At 28.5% G+C, this 15019-nt stretch overlaps 1 protein-coding gene across 1 annotated transcript; it reads left to right on the top strand.

Annotated features, from left to right (window-relative positions):
* The first annotated feature begins 1271 nt into the window (after positions 1–1271).
* LOC148233249 (GTP-binding protein Rit1-like) lies at positions 1272–9987 on the top strand. The gene is made up of 5 exons (XM_088189612.1): positions 1272–1450; positions 7896–7969; positions 8038–8229; positions 8737–8877; positions 9302–9987. Exons 1-5 carry the CDS (start codon positions 1327–1329, stop codon positions 9425–9427), a joined length of 657 nt encoding a protein of 218 aa, XP_088045738.1. The 5' UTR covers positions 1272–1326; the 3' UTR covers positions 9428–9987.
* The last annotated feature ends 5032 nt before the right edge of the window (positions 9988–15019 follow it).

Genomic DNA, 15019 nt, shown 5'->3' with positions numbered 1-15019 from the left:
ATTTTTATATTTTTGTAGTTTCTACACATTTTTATTTAATTTAAAAAAATAAAACAATTTAGTTTTACACATTTTTAGTTAAAAAATATATTATCTAGTAACACTTCATTTCTCTTTTATTACTAAGAGTACTCATCCATGCATACTATCTATATTCGCAATTATTGATTTTTTTTAATTTTTGGGTCGTTTAGCGACACGTTTTCAATGTTTTTTTTTTAGACTGTTTTTTAGATTTTCTTTAAGGGATAACACGAGAATTTCTATTTTAAAATCCGGGACGTCATTTCAGTTTTTTAGAAGGGGGGGGGGAAGTTTTTTATAGTATTTATATTAACATTTATAATTCAAATTTAATTAACATGAGTAGAAACAAATAAGTATACGAGAGATGAATCTTTTGAAAATAAATATTAAATGTGGAATAATTAAAATAAAATCTATATAGATTAAAAGCGATGCTTGCATGTGTGTACTCTATAGACTCAAAAACTACTGTAGCAATTTCGCTGAACATTTTACAGTTTGTTTTTATTAGTGCAGGGAGTGTTTAGAGAGTGGTTTAAGTGAAATCCGATAGGTAACAACGCTGTTGTTTGTATAGTATTGTCAGGCTCAAACACGCTCCTGATAATTTTGACGTCATATGATGTCACATTGTTTGCCGTCGCATTTTTTGTAACCCATAAATCAAGTTTTATATGCTCGCTGTTGTTCTAATTATTATTTAAATGTATCTCAAATTTATGGTACAATGACCCGTCTAAAATATGTATGTAAAAATACGTTGTAATAAATTTAATAAAACACAGAACCATTAAGCCAGTCGGGCGAAACTAAGTTCTTATTTTAACAGTATATTATATGAAATTATAGATTTTTTGATATTCAATTGTTAAATATTAATTGTAATAATTGATTTTCAGATGTTTTAATGTTGTTGTTGCATAACAATGTAACCAAAACGACAAAATATCGTCAATTGCATTGGATCGAACATTGCAAGATTTACGTGAAAGCAGGTAATTTTTATTCAGAAATTACCTGTTATACCATTAACATTAATGAAACAGAAAAAATCAATACCGGTAACACGGGTATATAAAATTCCGGTATTATTGCAATAACATTTTTTTATCCATAGAGTATCAAAAGATGACCACTGTGCGCCTAACGGAAAGCGCGAGGAAAAGCGACTGAGGCGCGGCCGCGTCCGTTCCGCCGGCCGGAGAGAGCGCCGCTTTTCCACGCGAATCGGTGCCAAGCCGTGCGCATGTCTAGCCGACAGGCTGTGTGAGGCCAGTCGCGATGTAGCGTTCGTCAGCGATGGAGGCCGGCGCCCCTCGCGTGTATAAGCTGGTCGTGCTGGGCGACGGAGGCGTCGGCAAGTCGGCCGTCACGCTGCAGTTCGTCTCGCACAGCTTCCTCGAGTACCACGATCCGACAATAGGCAAGGGCTCAGAATTACGACATGTGCACCCCCCACCCTGAGCGCTTTCCCGATTTCCCGACAACGTGGTGGCGGTGTCACGCGTTCGATCAAACTTTACGGATGATCAATACTATGTGACGATCATTCGTGATATATATTTCCAAATACATATTCCGACTATACATAACAATGTCTACCAAAGTGAATTTTGCTTTTAGAATTCTCTAATTTTAATTTTAGTATTAGACGGTGCTACTTTCTATCGTTTGCATGAGTAACTGTTCGTAACGCGCGTACTTTTTTCCATTTAAACCGAGGGGTGTCTAACTTTTTTGATTTGTGTACTTTTTGTATGCTTCTTATGAGAAAAAAGTTCTCGCAAATATATTTACATATTTATTAGAATAAATAAACCTTCAATTTGTAAGTTGTGTAACTCAATGCATTCTATTCGAAAATTTAAAATGGAGCTGCAAATATTCTGAAACACGGTTACTGTTTATTAAAATCTGTGACACAATAGCAATTATTACTATTTTTTTTTAGAGCTTTATTTATTATGGGTCGTTTAAAATCATACATTTGTCTTATTAACTACCGTTTTAAATAAGGAAGTAGTGCTCTTTCTCTGGACTAGGTATTATACTTCTTCATGAACCACTTTTTCCTTGTATTTTACTTTATATAGAAAGGTATGAGAGTGGCTGAAGTATGTTTATATATATTCTTCTTTGTATTATCTGTATTAAGTTGTAGAAGTACAGAGAACACACAACACCTTACAATTATGATTATTAATTAACCAAAGTTTTTCAATTTGTATCATATCTGGGAGATAGGAATTAATGATTTTTATGTAATTATTATTCCGATCGATTATTACAGATAAGGTTTTCCTAGATTTACATAGTCTCACGAATGGAATAAAATATACTTCAGTTTAATGTCATATTTACTTGTAGTGGTTAAATGTATTTAGCTCGTTGTTACTAATGTTTCATCTTGAAAATTATTTCTCGAGAATAATTATTTTCGTAAAGCCATTTTTGTTAAAAATTAAATTTGTGCAAATATTTTAAAATATTTTTTTTTGATACAGCTGCATAATAAACGGTGGTTGTAACGGTACTTACTTGTAGTTAATAATGTGTTTACCCTGTTGTTACTATTGTTTCTTCTCGAGAATTTCCTGAGAAAAATGGCAAATTGAGAATTTTCATAAATCCTTTTTATTTTATAAATTAAATTTTTGCAAATATTTTTTTGCTACTTCTGCATAAAAAGAACGAACCTGTTGTTACTAGTGTTTCTTCTCAAGAATTACTCGAGAAAAATGGCAAATCGAGAATTTTTATTTTCATAGAGCATTTTTATTTTAAAAATTAAATTTGTGCAAATACTTTTTATTTTTTTGATACTGCTGCATAAAAAACAGTGATTTTAACGGTATTTACTTGTAGTTGATAATGTGTTTACCCTGTTGTTACTAGTGTTTCTTTTCGAGAATTTCGTGAAAAAAAAGGCAAATCGATAATTCTCATTTTCAGAAAGTCTTTTTATTTTAAAAATTAAATTTGTGCAAATATTTTTTTTGGTACTGCTGCATAAAAACAACAATTTTAACGGTATTTACTTGTAGTTTTTAAATGTGTTTACCCTATTGTAACTAGTGTTTCTTTTCGAGAATTTCTCGAAAAAAATGGCAAATCGATAATTCTCATTTTCATAAAGCATTTTTTTGTTAAAAGTAAATTAGTGCAAATATTTTTTAACGCTTTTTTTATTTATACTATTGATAAAAAACAACGAGTCCGTGCCAGATGTTTGGAAATATGTATATTTCCTTGGAAGCCTTTATTAGAGATCGAAAGTAGTTGAATGCCAAAAAATTGTTCACGATTTTCTCAACTACTCTAATCGGCCTTTCTTTGCTTTTCTAATCAAAGAACTACAATAAAAATCACCAGATAAGAAAAAAGCGCTTCGCGTGGGAATCGGCAGATTGCAAAAATGTATGGGGACTTTCCACAAAGTTACGCCATAAAATTTGCCCGTCAGTGAACTTAAATCTCACATTTTCAATAATCCATTTTTTTATCTTTTTCCTGTTATTTTTTTCAAAATTTCTTCGCAAATCGCTCTGTAACGCTAATTTACAAATTTCATTTTATTTCTAAACCATGATATTTGATAGTCGTTGCGCTGAATTTTAAACTAAGAAATATTCCTAAGTTTCAGTATTGAAAATTCTGGAAAAAAGTGTTTTTACTTTATTTAAAATATTATGAATTTATCGACGATATGGATAATTTTTAGAAAAATTAAAGAAAAAAATTGAGTGTACTGTGAATTACACAAAAAAATTGTTTTTTAGTCCTGGTTTCTTTATTGAATGTTTAAGAATCATTTTCTGCACTCTAATTTAATTTTTTCCCCTGATAATTTTGTCTATGAAAATGATAGGCATTGTGAACGTTTTCACCAGAAAATGAAAGCCATGTATTGTCGCTATCAAGGATCTTAGAACGAAGAGATAATAGGGTGACTTTTTTTCGTTTCTCACTCGAGAAACTGAAAATACACACAAACTATTGAGCAAATCAAAGGTCATTTTTAATTCAATTTGGAATATCTAAGTAACATTATACGTAACTCAAGATAATCATGGAAATAGATAAAAATTGAATTAAAGTATTTTTACTCAAATGCTTATAATTTCCATATTTTATAACCAATTTGAATAATAAAATCAATAAAAAAAAATTTTCAAATTTTTTCATAAATTTTGCTAAAATGATCCAAAATCGTCAACATTGTTATAAATAGTGCCTAAACCAACAATCTGATTATGTTGATACTGTATGAACCTTTAATTTCATATAAAATACTTTGCAATTGACCAACTAGAACCTGAGATATTTTCAATTAAGTAAAAACACTTTTTTTAAGAACGAAAATTACGGAAATTTAGCAATATTAAACTGTTTTTTTTTTTTTTAATTTTGGACTTCGGATTTAATGCGCAATTTTATATAAAAAATACTCAAATATCATTGGTCAAAATCGCTATAAGCTAGTGTAATCAATCTATAAAAATCAGTCCGTTATGGTACTTGTTTGTTATCTTCAAAGATCAGCTAGTTTTTTCTTTATAAATAATAAAAAGATATCACATGTCGTGTTGAAACGAAAGATTCACAATTGATAAATTATTAGAAACCTGTTGAATGTTGAATGTGCTCCTGGCTTTCTCGATCCAATTTTTTGTCTTTAGTGTGTGGTTACAGTCTTAGTTTAAAATGTGTAAAAAAATACATATCATGTATTTTTTGTACTCTATCAATCTACGGTAATATGTTTGGTTCGTATTTTGTACATGCTTATGCTACATAACCTATGAGTATTTAAAACCCATTTTGACTATTCTGAACACTCAATCATTAGCGTATCTCAGGTTGTTAAGTGAAAGTAAGAGTATTTGTATCCCTTTGCCAGTGTTCAGCAGTGCTTCTTTAATATTATTTTCTAAATATGTGTTAAAAATCATTGGTGATTAAATATAGCAATGTACCACTCCTCACTATATTTCGATATCATCTGAAGATACGTCACTTATTCTAACACTTGCTCCTTAGTGCCATTGTAAATTCGGAGATCCTTTGAAATTTTCTCTATTTCCTTAAGGCAAACGCGTTCAACCTTAACCTTTGCGAAAGTCAAACTTTGTTCCTTGAATGTATTAATCAATTATATTCGTAAGAATTTCTTTAACGCGTATCTTTTACAGCCTTCTGCATCTTTACATAATGAGCCTTTAAAACTCCAATCTAAATATTCATGTATCGAATAAATTCGCCCGCTTTTTTTAACTATTCGTTATTTGTAAAACATTTTTGTAATTTGTAAAAACATCAAAAATGTAAGAAAACAATAATCACAATTATGTTTTATAAAAAGTGTATTACAACTTAGGTCGTAATTTTTTTCACTCAGTGTACAGCCCAAATGCGCTGTTTTTTATTTTGCGAAATTTATTTTCTTATCTTTGTGATTCATAACAGCCATGGCCATAACAACGTATTTCCGACAAACAAAATAATAAAGAAAAAACACTTTTGTTATTGCCGAAATTCCATAATTTTTTTGCAGCTGTTGACTTTTTCAATGGCTGGTATTGATTATTTTATGTTTAATATGCTAATTGATGAAACATAAACTTACTATGATTAATGAATCAGTTATAGATTTTCAAAATAGTTGTAGCATATAATCTTTTAAAATTATAGTATTTTAAAATAAATACTACTTATTTTATTTACGCTTCAACGAAAAACATAGTTATTAGTATACTTTTAATTGAACGCTTGTTTTTCGTACATATTATTTTTGTCATCCTTTGGTTTATATAATACAGCTTCCTCGAGTAGAATGATCTAATCGTAGGATGACACGTGCACCCTCACCCTAAGCATTTTCCCAATGAGTCACAACGTGGTGGCAGTGACACGCGTTTGATCAAACCTTACTGATTAGTAATATGACGATCATAAGTGATTTTCATTTTAAAATCTGACGCATCAGATTTGGTAATACTGCTTAATAATAAAAATATATATATCGACTATTATAAAATATTTAGAAAAAAAATATTCTTTAGTTATTTGGAGAACTATTTCTGCCTTTCAAATTTATTCTAGTTTTAGATTTTTAATATTCCTGTCGTACTAATTAATTTAATAAATTCAGATGGGATAGTTTTTTGTTATATATTTAGAATTTGTAATATCAAAATATGGCGATACATTGTTGTAAATCTAATAAAGTTTTTAGAGTACAGGAAAGGAATACTATGTTAAGTAAACAGCTGGAGATTTGGCAACGCTGTCATTTGTCACTTGTAATTCAAGTATCTGAAATGCGCATACCATGAGCGTGCTTCTTGGATTTATACAGACAGGCTGTATTTTTTTTGTTTATTTAAAAATGGTCTTTATCAACGTTTGTTTAACGTTATATATTTTTAATGTGTATTACAGCAATAATTTGATAGTTATCCTTAATGGCTCGGCAACTAAAGGGTTAATAGAGATAAAACGCAAAAATAATATGTTGATAAAAATTAATAGTGTAATAAAATATAATATAAATTACACCTAAATTAGAATTTAAAGGTCATTAGTTTAAGATAGTAATAATCACGCGATCCTCGCAAAAGAACATCATTCCTACGTATACTGCTACCACGAAACCATAACGCTTTTATTACCACATTTGACCAAATGTACGACTAAATCGATAAGACATTATTTTTAACTCTTTGACACACATACACATTTATAAATGTTGTACCAAACAATTGTCGCTCAATCTTCATGTGTCCAGCCTTGGCGTCCAGTTTGCAGCCTTTGCATCAATTTCCTTGTCTCGTCAGACAGCTTTTGCTAGTGGATTATGTTATAATGCCCTCTTTTTCTAGGCAGTTGTCATTCCACTCGTATATCACATATTCACTGAGCCGCTTTAACGTGTTTTAGAAAGCGTGACGTAAACAACTAATTCGTTTACTGATGTTCGTTTGATTTAGTCCTTGCGAATCGAAATAATTATATAATTACTCTTTGACCTTTAAATAAATTACATTTTACGACATTTATGCAATGTATATATATATATATATATATATATATATATATATATATATATATATATATATATATATATATATATATATATATATATATATATATATATATATATATATATATATATATATATATATATATATATATATATATATAATTAAAATACCAATTTGAACAACCTACGGAAATATATAATTGCAATACAGATACAAAGATACATACTGGTATTATAAGATTAAAAAGTATTATAATTAAAAAACTTATAAATTATTCATATCCAATGTTTGTCTATGTACTTTGTACTGAATATACGCATTTATATTTATAAATAAAAATTTGCTCAATTTGTAAGTTAAACTCAAGAATTCGATTGACTTGAGATGATCCTGGTTGAGGGTAAAAGTGAATTGCTTTCACTGGCTTTTAAGAGTTGTACCGATCGATTCGGCGTACTTCCGTTTTTTTTTATTTTAGCGATAGCTTCTCTCAGATGGAAATTAAAGTTGCACTCAAATCGAAGAGGTTGTAGAGAGAGCGACGTCCTTTTGTTGAATGATGTTGAACTCTCCTCAGTTCAAAGGTTTCTATAACAGCAGCGTTGGGTCAATCAATAGAATAAATCTAAATTAAAAGTGTCGCTTCGGGTCAGCCGGCAGGTAATAATTTCCTCGACGGCCAACCATTTGTATTGTAAGATCGAATGTCGAATATAATATTTTTTTTTATTTGCAATCAATTTTGTGTAAAAAATATGTCTGACACACAATATTTTATAAGTGCAAAACAGAACATATCTATATTTATATTATGTTAAATTTCAGAGGATTCGTATCAGCAGCAAGCGGTAATCGATGGCGAACCAGCGTTACTAGATATTTTAGACACTGCCGGACAGGTTGTTACGGTTATGATATTATTATAAAATAATTCAAGCGAGAAATCTAATTAATTTAATTAATTCAGGTTGAGTTCACTGCAATGCGAGATCAGTACATGAGGTGCGGAGAAGGATTCGTAATATGCTATTCCGTAACAGATAGACAAAGTTTCAGAGAAGCTGCTGAATATAGGAGACTTATAGCTCGAGTTCGTCCACATGAAGACATTCCGTTAGTCTTGGTAGCTAATAAAAGAGATTTACACAATCTAAGAAAGGTATGATTTTTTTATTTTACATTGAAAGCGAGTTTTAAATACTTTTCTAATATACAAATAGCAAAAAAAGTAAAGTATTTTCGTCAGACACATTTTATCTTTGTCTCTTATTACTTTAATATCAAATATATCAAATCTTTAGAACATTTGTATCTAAATTTTTTAGAGTCACACCCTATTAAGAAATAATAAAAAAAATACTAGATAAATTCTTTTCTCACAAAGACAATAATTGAACTCTGATTTTGGAGTTCTTCTAAATATATGAGTTAAAAATAAGTTTAAAAATATGGATCGATTCTAGAGTACATGACGTCATTTAAAAGAGGTACTCAAACCATAAATTTATTTTCTTTGATAGCTATAGCATTACCGTTAATTATCTCTGAAGCAAATTCCTAAACCTGAAAGGTCTAAAAAATAAGTTTTTTTTTGCCACTCAACTAGCATGAGTTTTAATCAGTTTTTATAATACATATATCTGACGATATCTTTATTGAATTTAAGGTGACTTTCGAAGAAGGTAGGCAATTAGCTGCACAATTAGGATGTCCATTCTTCGAAACTTCAGCTGCATTACGACACTACATTGACGATGCATTCCATGCCCTCATTAGAGAGATTCGTCGTAAAAACAACAGACAGGTGGTAAGAAGTATTTTGATTACTTATATCTGGGTACATTACATACTTTATTATATCAATAACATAATAATAGATCTGGAATTTTATCGCAAAGGAAAATATACAAAACAATTGGATAGTTATATAAATATAGTATACCATCGCAAAAAAAATGTTTTTTTTTTTTAAATACACATAAGTAACAAGCATACATATGTAAACATTTTGCGATTATATTTTAATTCATCTTTTATTTAAGTTGTACCAAACGATTTTTGTAATAAAAATAAATTTAGATCTGTTTATATAAAATACAACAATATTTTTTAGTACTTCAAAAATATTTTTATAAGAAAACTTTTAATTAATTTAGACTAATTTTATACACTACGTTGAATTCTTAACGTATATGCAATTAGTATTATATTGTTTATATGTATTTCAACAGGCTGGAAGTGGAAGACGTCGTTGGCGAAGATTGCGTAGTATCCTAGCATTAGTATTTCGTTGGAAGTCGCGACGTTCTCGTCATCATCCAAATTCACCACCGAGTCCGTCGTCTACGATACCATAATGTACGTATTGTGAAAGTAATGGAACGCGTGTATTGTAAATGCATAACGAAACAACAGTATTAATGTAATATATATACAGAAAATGTATGTATAATTTTTTAAGTTTTTACATTTCAAAACGTCGTTTACAAGAGCAAAACTGTGATTGAGAGTTCAAAATATAAGTACATAGTAAAAAATCAGGCCTGAAATGAATTATGTTCGTAATGGGTTGTGATTAATATTTCTGAAGAGTAGATTTCATTTTTGATTTACAGATGTGTACGGATTATTCAGGATGGTTCCCTACGTCACTATAAAATTTTCAAAGCTATTTACCCTAAAGAAATGTTTGATTAATCTTCACATCAGCAATAAAAGTAACACTACAACAAATTAAACAAACCATTCATGATTTTGTCAAAAGTGGCGATTTCTTTATGATAGCAGATTTTTTTTTATTTATATTTTTATACAATTTCTTTGCCAGTTTTTTTAATTATCTAAGATTATATTACTTAAATCTGATCTTTAAGATTTGTTCAAAGAAACATTTGCTGCTCTTAAATTATGACAAAAATCGAATATTCTGCATTGTTTCGTCACTTTGTAAATGGTAAAGTTACTTATGGACCATCCTGTTTAATATGAGAGAAAGAGAGATTGTAATGATCGGTGTATATAATAAATATATTATATTTATAAATGTCGTGATTTATACATCATAATATATATACCACTTAAAGTGGCGACGGGCACAATGTCTCCATAAAAATAACGTTCTGTTGCTACCTCAATGTTAGACTAATAAAAAAAAGGTTTCCAAAAAAAGCTTTTCAAGTACCTAGTAGTTTATAATTAATCTATATACGTTTTATGTGAATTTTATTTAGTAAAATTTTATAGACATAGAAAAAGTAATTCTTTAATATAAAATTATATAAATATGAGAAATATTAAAACAAACACAAATTATGTTAAAAGTGGTGATTGTACATTAGACAGTGTTTAGCGCAGAGCAGAAGTAAAAACTTAGTCTATAGATGTACTATTATTATAAATGTGTTGTCTTCCCATAAACGATACATGTTTTGTAGTGTAACGACGATATGTAATCATTTCATTCTAGTCAAGTCCGAAAAGAGAAAACCCCGTAGAAGTTAAATTAAGTTTTTTTAATATATATATATACATATATTTTTATTTACCGTTTCATATTTGTCAATCCAAAGGTGCTGAGTAGCAATAATCACAAATACAGTTAAATACTCTACGATGCTTTCTTTTTTCCATGGGGCCAAACTAACCTTCGTTGTGTTTAAGCTTCGCTTTCTATGAGCTTCACATGAACATTCAACTTTAGCATCTAGATATAAACACTAAAAATAAAATCTTATACAATACCATATTCTTAACATGGTAATCTTTTCTCTAGTCATTACACATATATGTATAATATATCAAAAGTTTTTTATACACACAAATGGTTAAATATTTTTTAATACAATAATTTTAATCTGTAAGATTAATTCATAATACCATACATATATGTATATCTGAATAAAGTATCCATAAACATACTGTATTATAGATTACGATTCAGCTGAACAATCTAAACAACCTATTAAAAGAGTGAGATTTTTAGTTATTTAATAATTTAATTATTTATAAATTAAATATGTTGCATATTATTATTTTATGCAAAATATTAGATCTTTACTTAAGCGATTCAATTTACCATTATATTATATTTATAAGCAAAGAAATCATATTTTAAAATCAATAAGGGCAATCATTTTCACTTTAGTAATGAAACATGAGTTTATAGATTTTTTAGCTCTATTTAGTTAGATGTTTATGATCTGATATTCTATAAAAAGTTTATAGTCAAGTATATAAATTAGTTAATTGATAACAAATCAAAAAGCAATAAGTGTTATAATACGCAATAATCATTTGAATGGATAACATGTGTTTTCTGACAAAAAAAAACTATTATAAATGTTTAGAATAGAATGTCGGTTGATGTATCATTGTGTAAATTCAAATCAAATGCAATAGATGCATTAGAAACCAAGACTTGCTTCCTAAAAGTTCTAAAACAAAACGAATCATAATAACATATCCAGATAGATTTCATGATAATGTAATTTAATATAGACATATAAGAACATGCTTACTGATTTGATTTATTTAAGAGTTATCTAATGATTTTATACAAATCAAAACATAATGTTTCCTCATCAATTCTATTATATATGTTTTTTAAAGATAATGTTATTGCATTACATACTACTAAAATAATATTTTTGTCCTTTTAATATTGATGCAAATTTATATATATATATAGATACTAAATCTTGTTTCTTTCAATATAATAGTTACTTCTAATATTTCCATAAGAGTTTTTAAGACAATAAGTGTTTTTTAATTAATGTAGTTTCTGAAGATGTGAAAAACAACGCGTAACCTTTTTTATATATTAACATATATAGGCGGAAGGAGCTACATTTTAAAATATGTGGGACCAAAATATGATCTGCTATATATGTATGTGAGTACATACACATTTATTTGTTTTCAATATATAATAAATAATCTTGCTTGTGTAAAATATTTACATATTTAACGTTATTTGATGTCGAGTTGGTTCCCGCATTGTCATGTAAGGACATCGTTTTATTTATTTTTACTGCGATTACTGTAACAATAAAGTACAAAATCTACATTTTATATAATACATGTTGTGGACCTATATCATATATATATGTTTTAAAATAAAAATTATTTTGTATCCCCCCCGTGTACTGCGTTTTTATTTTTGTATGCGTTATTTACCCATGTGATACTTATTAATTTCGAGTCTTGAAGTTACGTCGGTGTCAGGACTAGAGTCTCCAATTCGAGTAATCGAGTACTCGATACTCGAGTATTTTTGTCTATTTTTCAAGTACTTGATAATCGAGTATTTTGAAAATTACTCGATTAATACTCGAAATTAAAAAAATTTGAAATATTTCAGAAACAAAAATAGCTTTAACTCGGTCTGGTAAAGGTTAACGTCTTGCTTTTATTTGGCGCTTATGCCCGAAGTCCCGAGCTAGAGCGGTTACTATCAGGTATAATTTTTTCATAATTCCATAGTTGCATAGTTCCGGTCGTCGGCTATGTTAGTGGGTACGACGGAGAAATTTCTTTTGTGTTTTCTGTTCGACAGTCCCGACTTATCTAATTTATGGCAATGAACAATATGAAATATCTAAAAAAGATTTAGGTTTTATGACTATGCAGTTGTAGCGTAAAGTGTTGTAAATTGTTTATACTGATCCCTCAGCTTAAAATATAAATCAAAACAATTGTGTGTTTTAAAGGCATTTAAAGTAAAGTCAGTTCTTTGCGAACTGTTTAGCTCTAGAGTGAAAGGGATTCACCCAAATACATCTTCGAAGGATATAGATTTAAATTCTTCGCATTAATCAGACGGAGTAGAATATTGTATATTGTTAAGAAAAAAAATCTATTCAAGAAGAATTACAAAATGCTATTTTGTCAATAGTCGAAGGAAATAAGAGAAAAGCAGAGAAGGGAATGAAAGAAGAGAACATAATAAGAGAGTTCAAAAAATTTTATATCTATAAAAAGCAAACAGATATAAATTAGAAGCCTTATCCAACGCGTTAATGACAATAAGGCCAACATCAACAGCAACGGAAAGGGTTTTTTCCATAACGGGAATAATAAAACCAAAGGTTAGCAGTAATATTAAATTCGAGACACTTTTTGCATTATTGTTTTTAAAAAGTATGTTCGTGAAGTTAAAATAATTGTAAAAATGAACATAACAAGTATTTTATTTATTTATTTATATGTGCACGAATTTGAATAATAGCTATTTTGGTACATTTGGTAAATACCCGAAAGTACTCGAGTACTCGAGTATTTTAAAATTTTAATATTCGATACTCGAGTAGTTGATGGTTCGAGTAATTGGAGACTCTAGTCAGTACGCGCCCGTTAGCGACGACGTACCAATACACACTCTATGTTGCTTATCAAAAGCCAGATATATTTAATCAAGAAAGATTTACCACTCGCAGACTGACCAATTGTAGATTTACGCCGCAATTAAAGCTTGAATATTAAATGATATATACAACCAATTTCAGCAAAATATACCATCTGGTATATATTATGACTAGCTTTTTTCATACATATGTAAGATTTCGCATTTTTATTATTTTTGTCAATAGTTTTTAATGCGCTATTTTCACAAAATGCAATATTCGTGTTACATAGTCTGCTCCATTTGTTTCGAAAGCAGAAGCATACCTTAGTGATGATTAATTATTCGATGCCTATAAGCAAATGATTTTAATATTCACCAGACATAAAAATGATTTTAACTACATATTTAACATGTTATTGCAGTAAGTATGTTTTATTATTTGGTTCTGTAGGTTAACCTGTTTTTTATTATCAAAAATATGGAGAAGAATTAGGTAAGATATTCATATATTTATATAAAATCATGTTTTAATATATATTTATTTTAATTTGAAGAAAATGTGCAAATACCTTTACTTAACAATAAATAAATTCACCTGTAGTTTTCAAATTAATTACAGATTTATTTAAAAAAGCAGTTAAATTAAAATATATAATGCTATATTTTTATTTTTGCGGATTGTTCTTAGAATATTATTATACAATTTCACACGTTCGTATAATATTCCCCTGGCCGTACTCGTTTTATACTTGTATCTATCCCTAAATTTGATCTATTTCTAGTATTAAATCTATGTACATCTTTAGTTCTTATTAAATACTCCAGTTGCATAATATTTTTTTATAAATACAAAATTTATATATAACTACAAAAAAAAATCTTGAATATCCAACCATTCCAATCTTTCAATCATACTTTTATAATTATTAAATATATTTTTGTAACAACTCTCATTGCCCTATTTTGTAATATTTGCAGCATCAACTTACCTAATTTATTAAGCATATATAATATTGTTGCACAATAATTAAAATAGGGTAATATTTTTTTTTTGTATTTATACGTTACATATTTTTTATACTATATAATAATCCTATTTTTTTTTGAATACGTTATGTTGAGTTTTTATGCTGCGGTAAAATATAATTTTATTGTGCTCTTGATAGTCTGTGGTTATTGTGCAATACTGGGTGTCCTGCACAATTTATATATTCATTGATGACGCCAAGCTTTTTTAATGCATGTAAGATAACTGTTAAAAGTTTCTGTATATTATAGATATATTATGAACGACAAACCTATATTTAAATTAATATTTAATACACTTTACAGAGATAACTGAAGAAAGTTATACAAAAATATGCATTAGCATATATAATATTAACCATGATATTGAGGAACGATTCAGCGAAGAAGAAATTACTAAAGACGATCGAGTTAATATGGTTTATAGTTCCAAAATCGAAAGCAAATCTATCTGTGATTCAGAAGAACATATTTATGTACTGATAATAATATGACCAAAGTACTGGATTAGGACACTAAGGTGAATAATAAGATGCAGTATGAAGATATTAATATAATATACTAAAAATAAAATACATAC

The sequence above is a fragment of the Plectrocnemia conspersa genome, unplaced genomic scaffold (genome assembly GCF_051122295.1).
Source record: "Plectrocnemia conspersa isolate PC_06_02 unplaced genomic scaffold, ASM5112229v1 ptg000008l, whole genome shotgun sequence".
In the NCBI taxonomy this organism is placed as follows: Eukaryota; Metazoa; Arthropoda; class Insecta; order Trichoptera; family Polycentropodidae; genus Plectrocnemia; species Plectrocnemia conspersa.
Note: the sequence above shows the minus strand (reverse complement) of the source record. Positions and strands in the feature narration are given on the sequence as shown.

Coding starts and splice junctions, on each gene's coding strand:
- LOC148233249 (XM_088189612.1), top strand. CDS start 1,327: ATGGAGGCCGGCGCCCCTCGCGTGTATAAGCTGGTCGTGCTGGGCGAC. Junction 7,970..8,037: donor TTTTAGACACTGCCGGACAG/GTTGTTACGGTT, acceptor TAATTAATTCAG/GTTGAGTTCACTGCAATGCG. Junction 8,230..8,736: donor ATTTACACAATCTAAGAAAG/GTATGATTTTTT, acceptor ATTGAATTTAAG/GTGACTTTCGAAGAAGGTAG.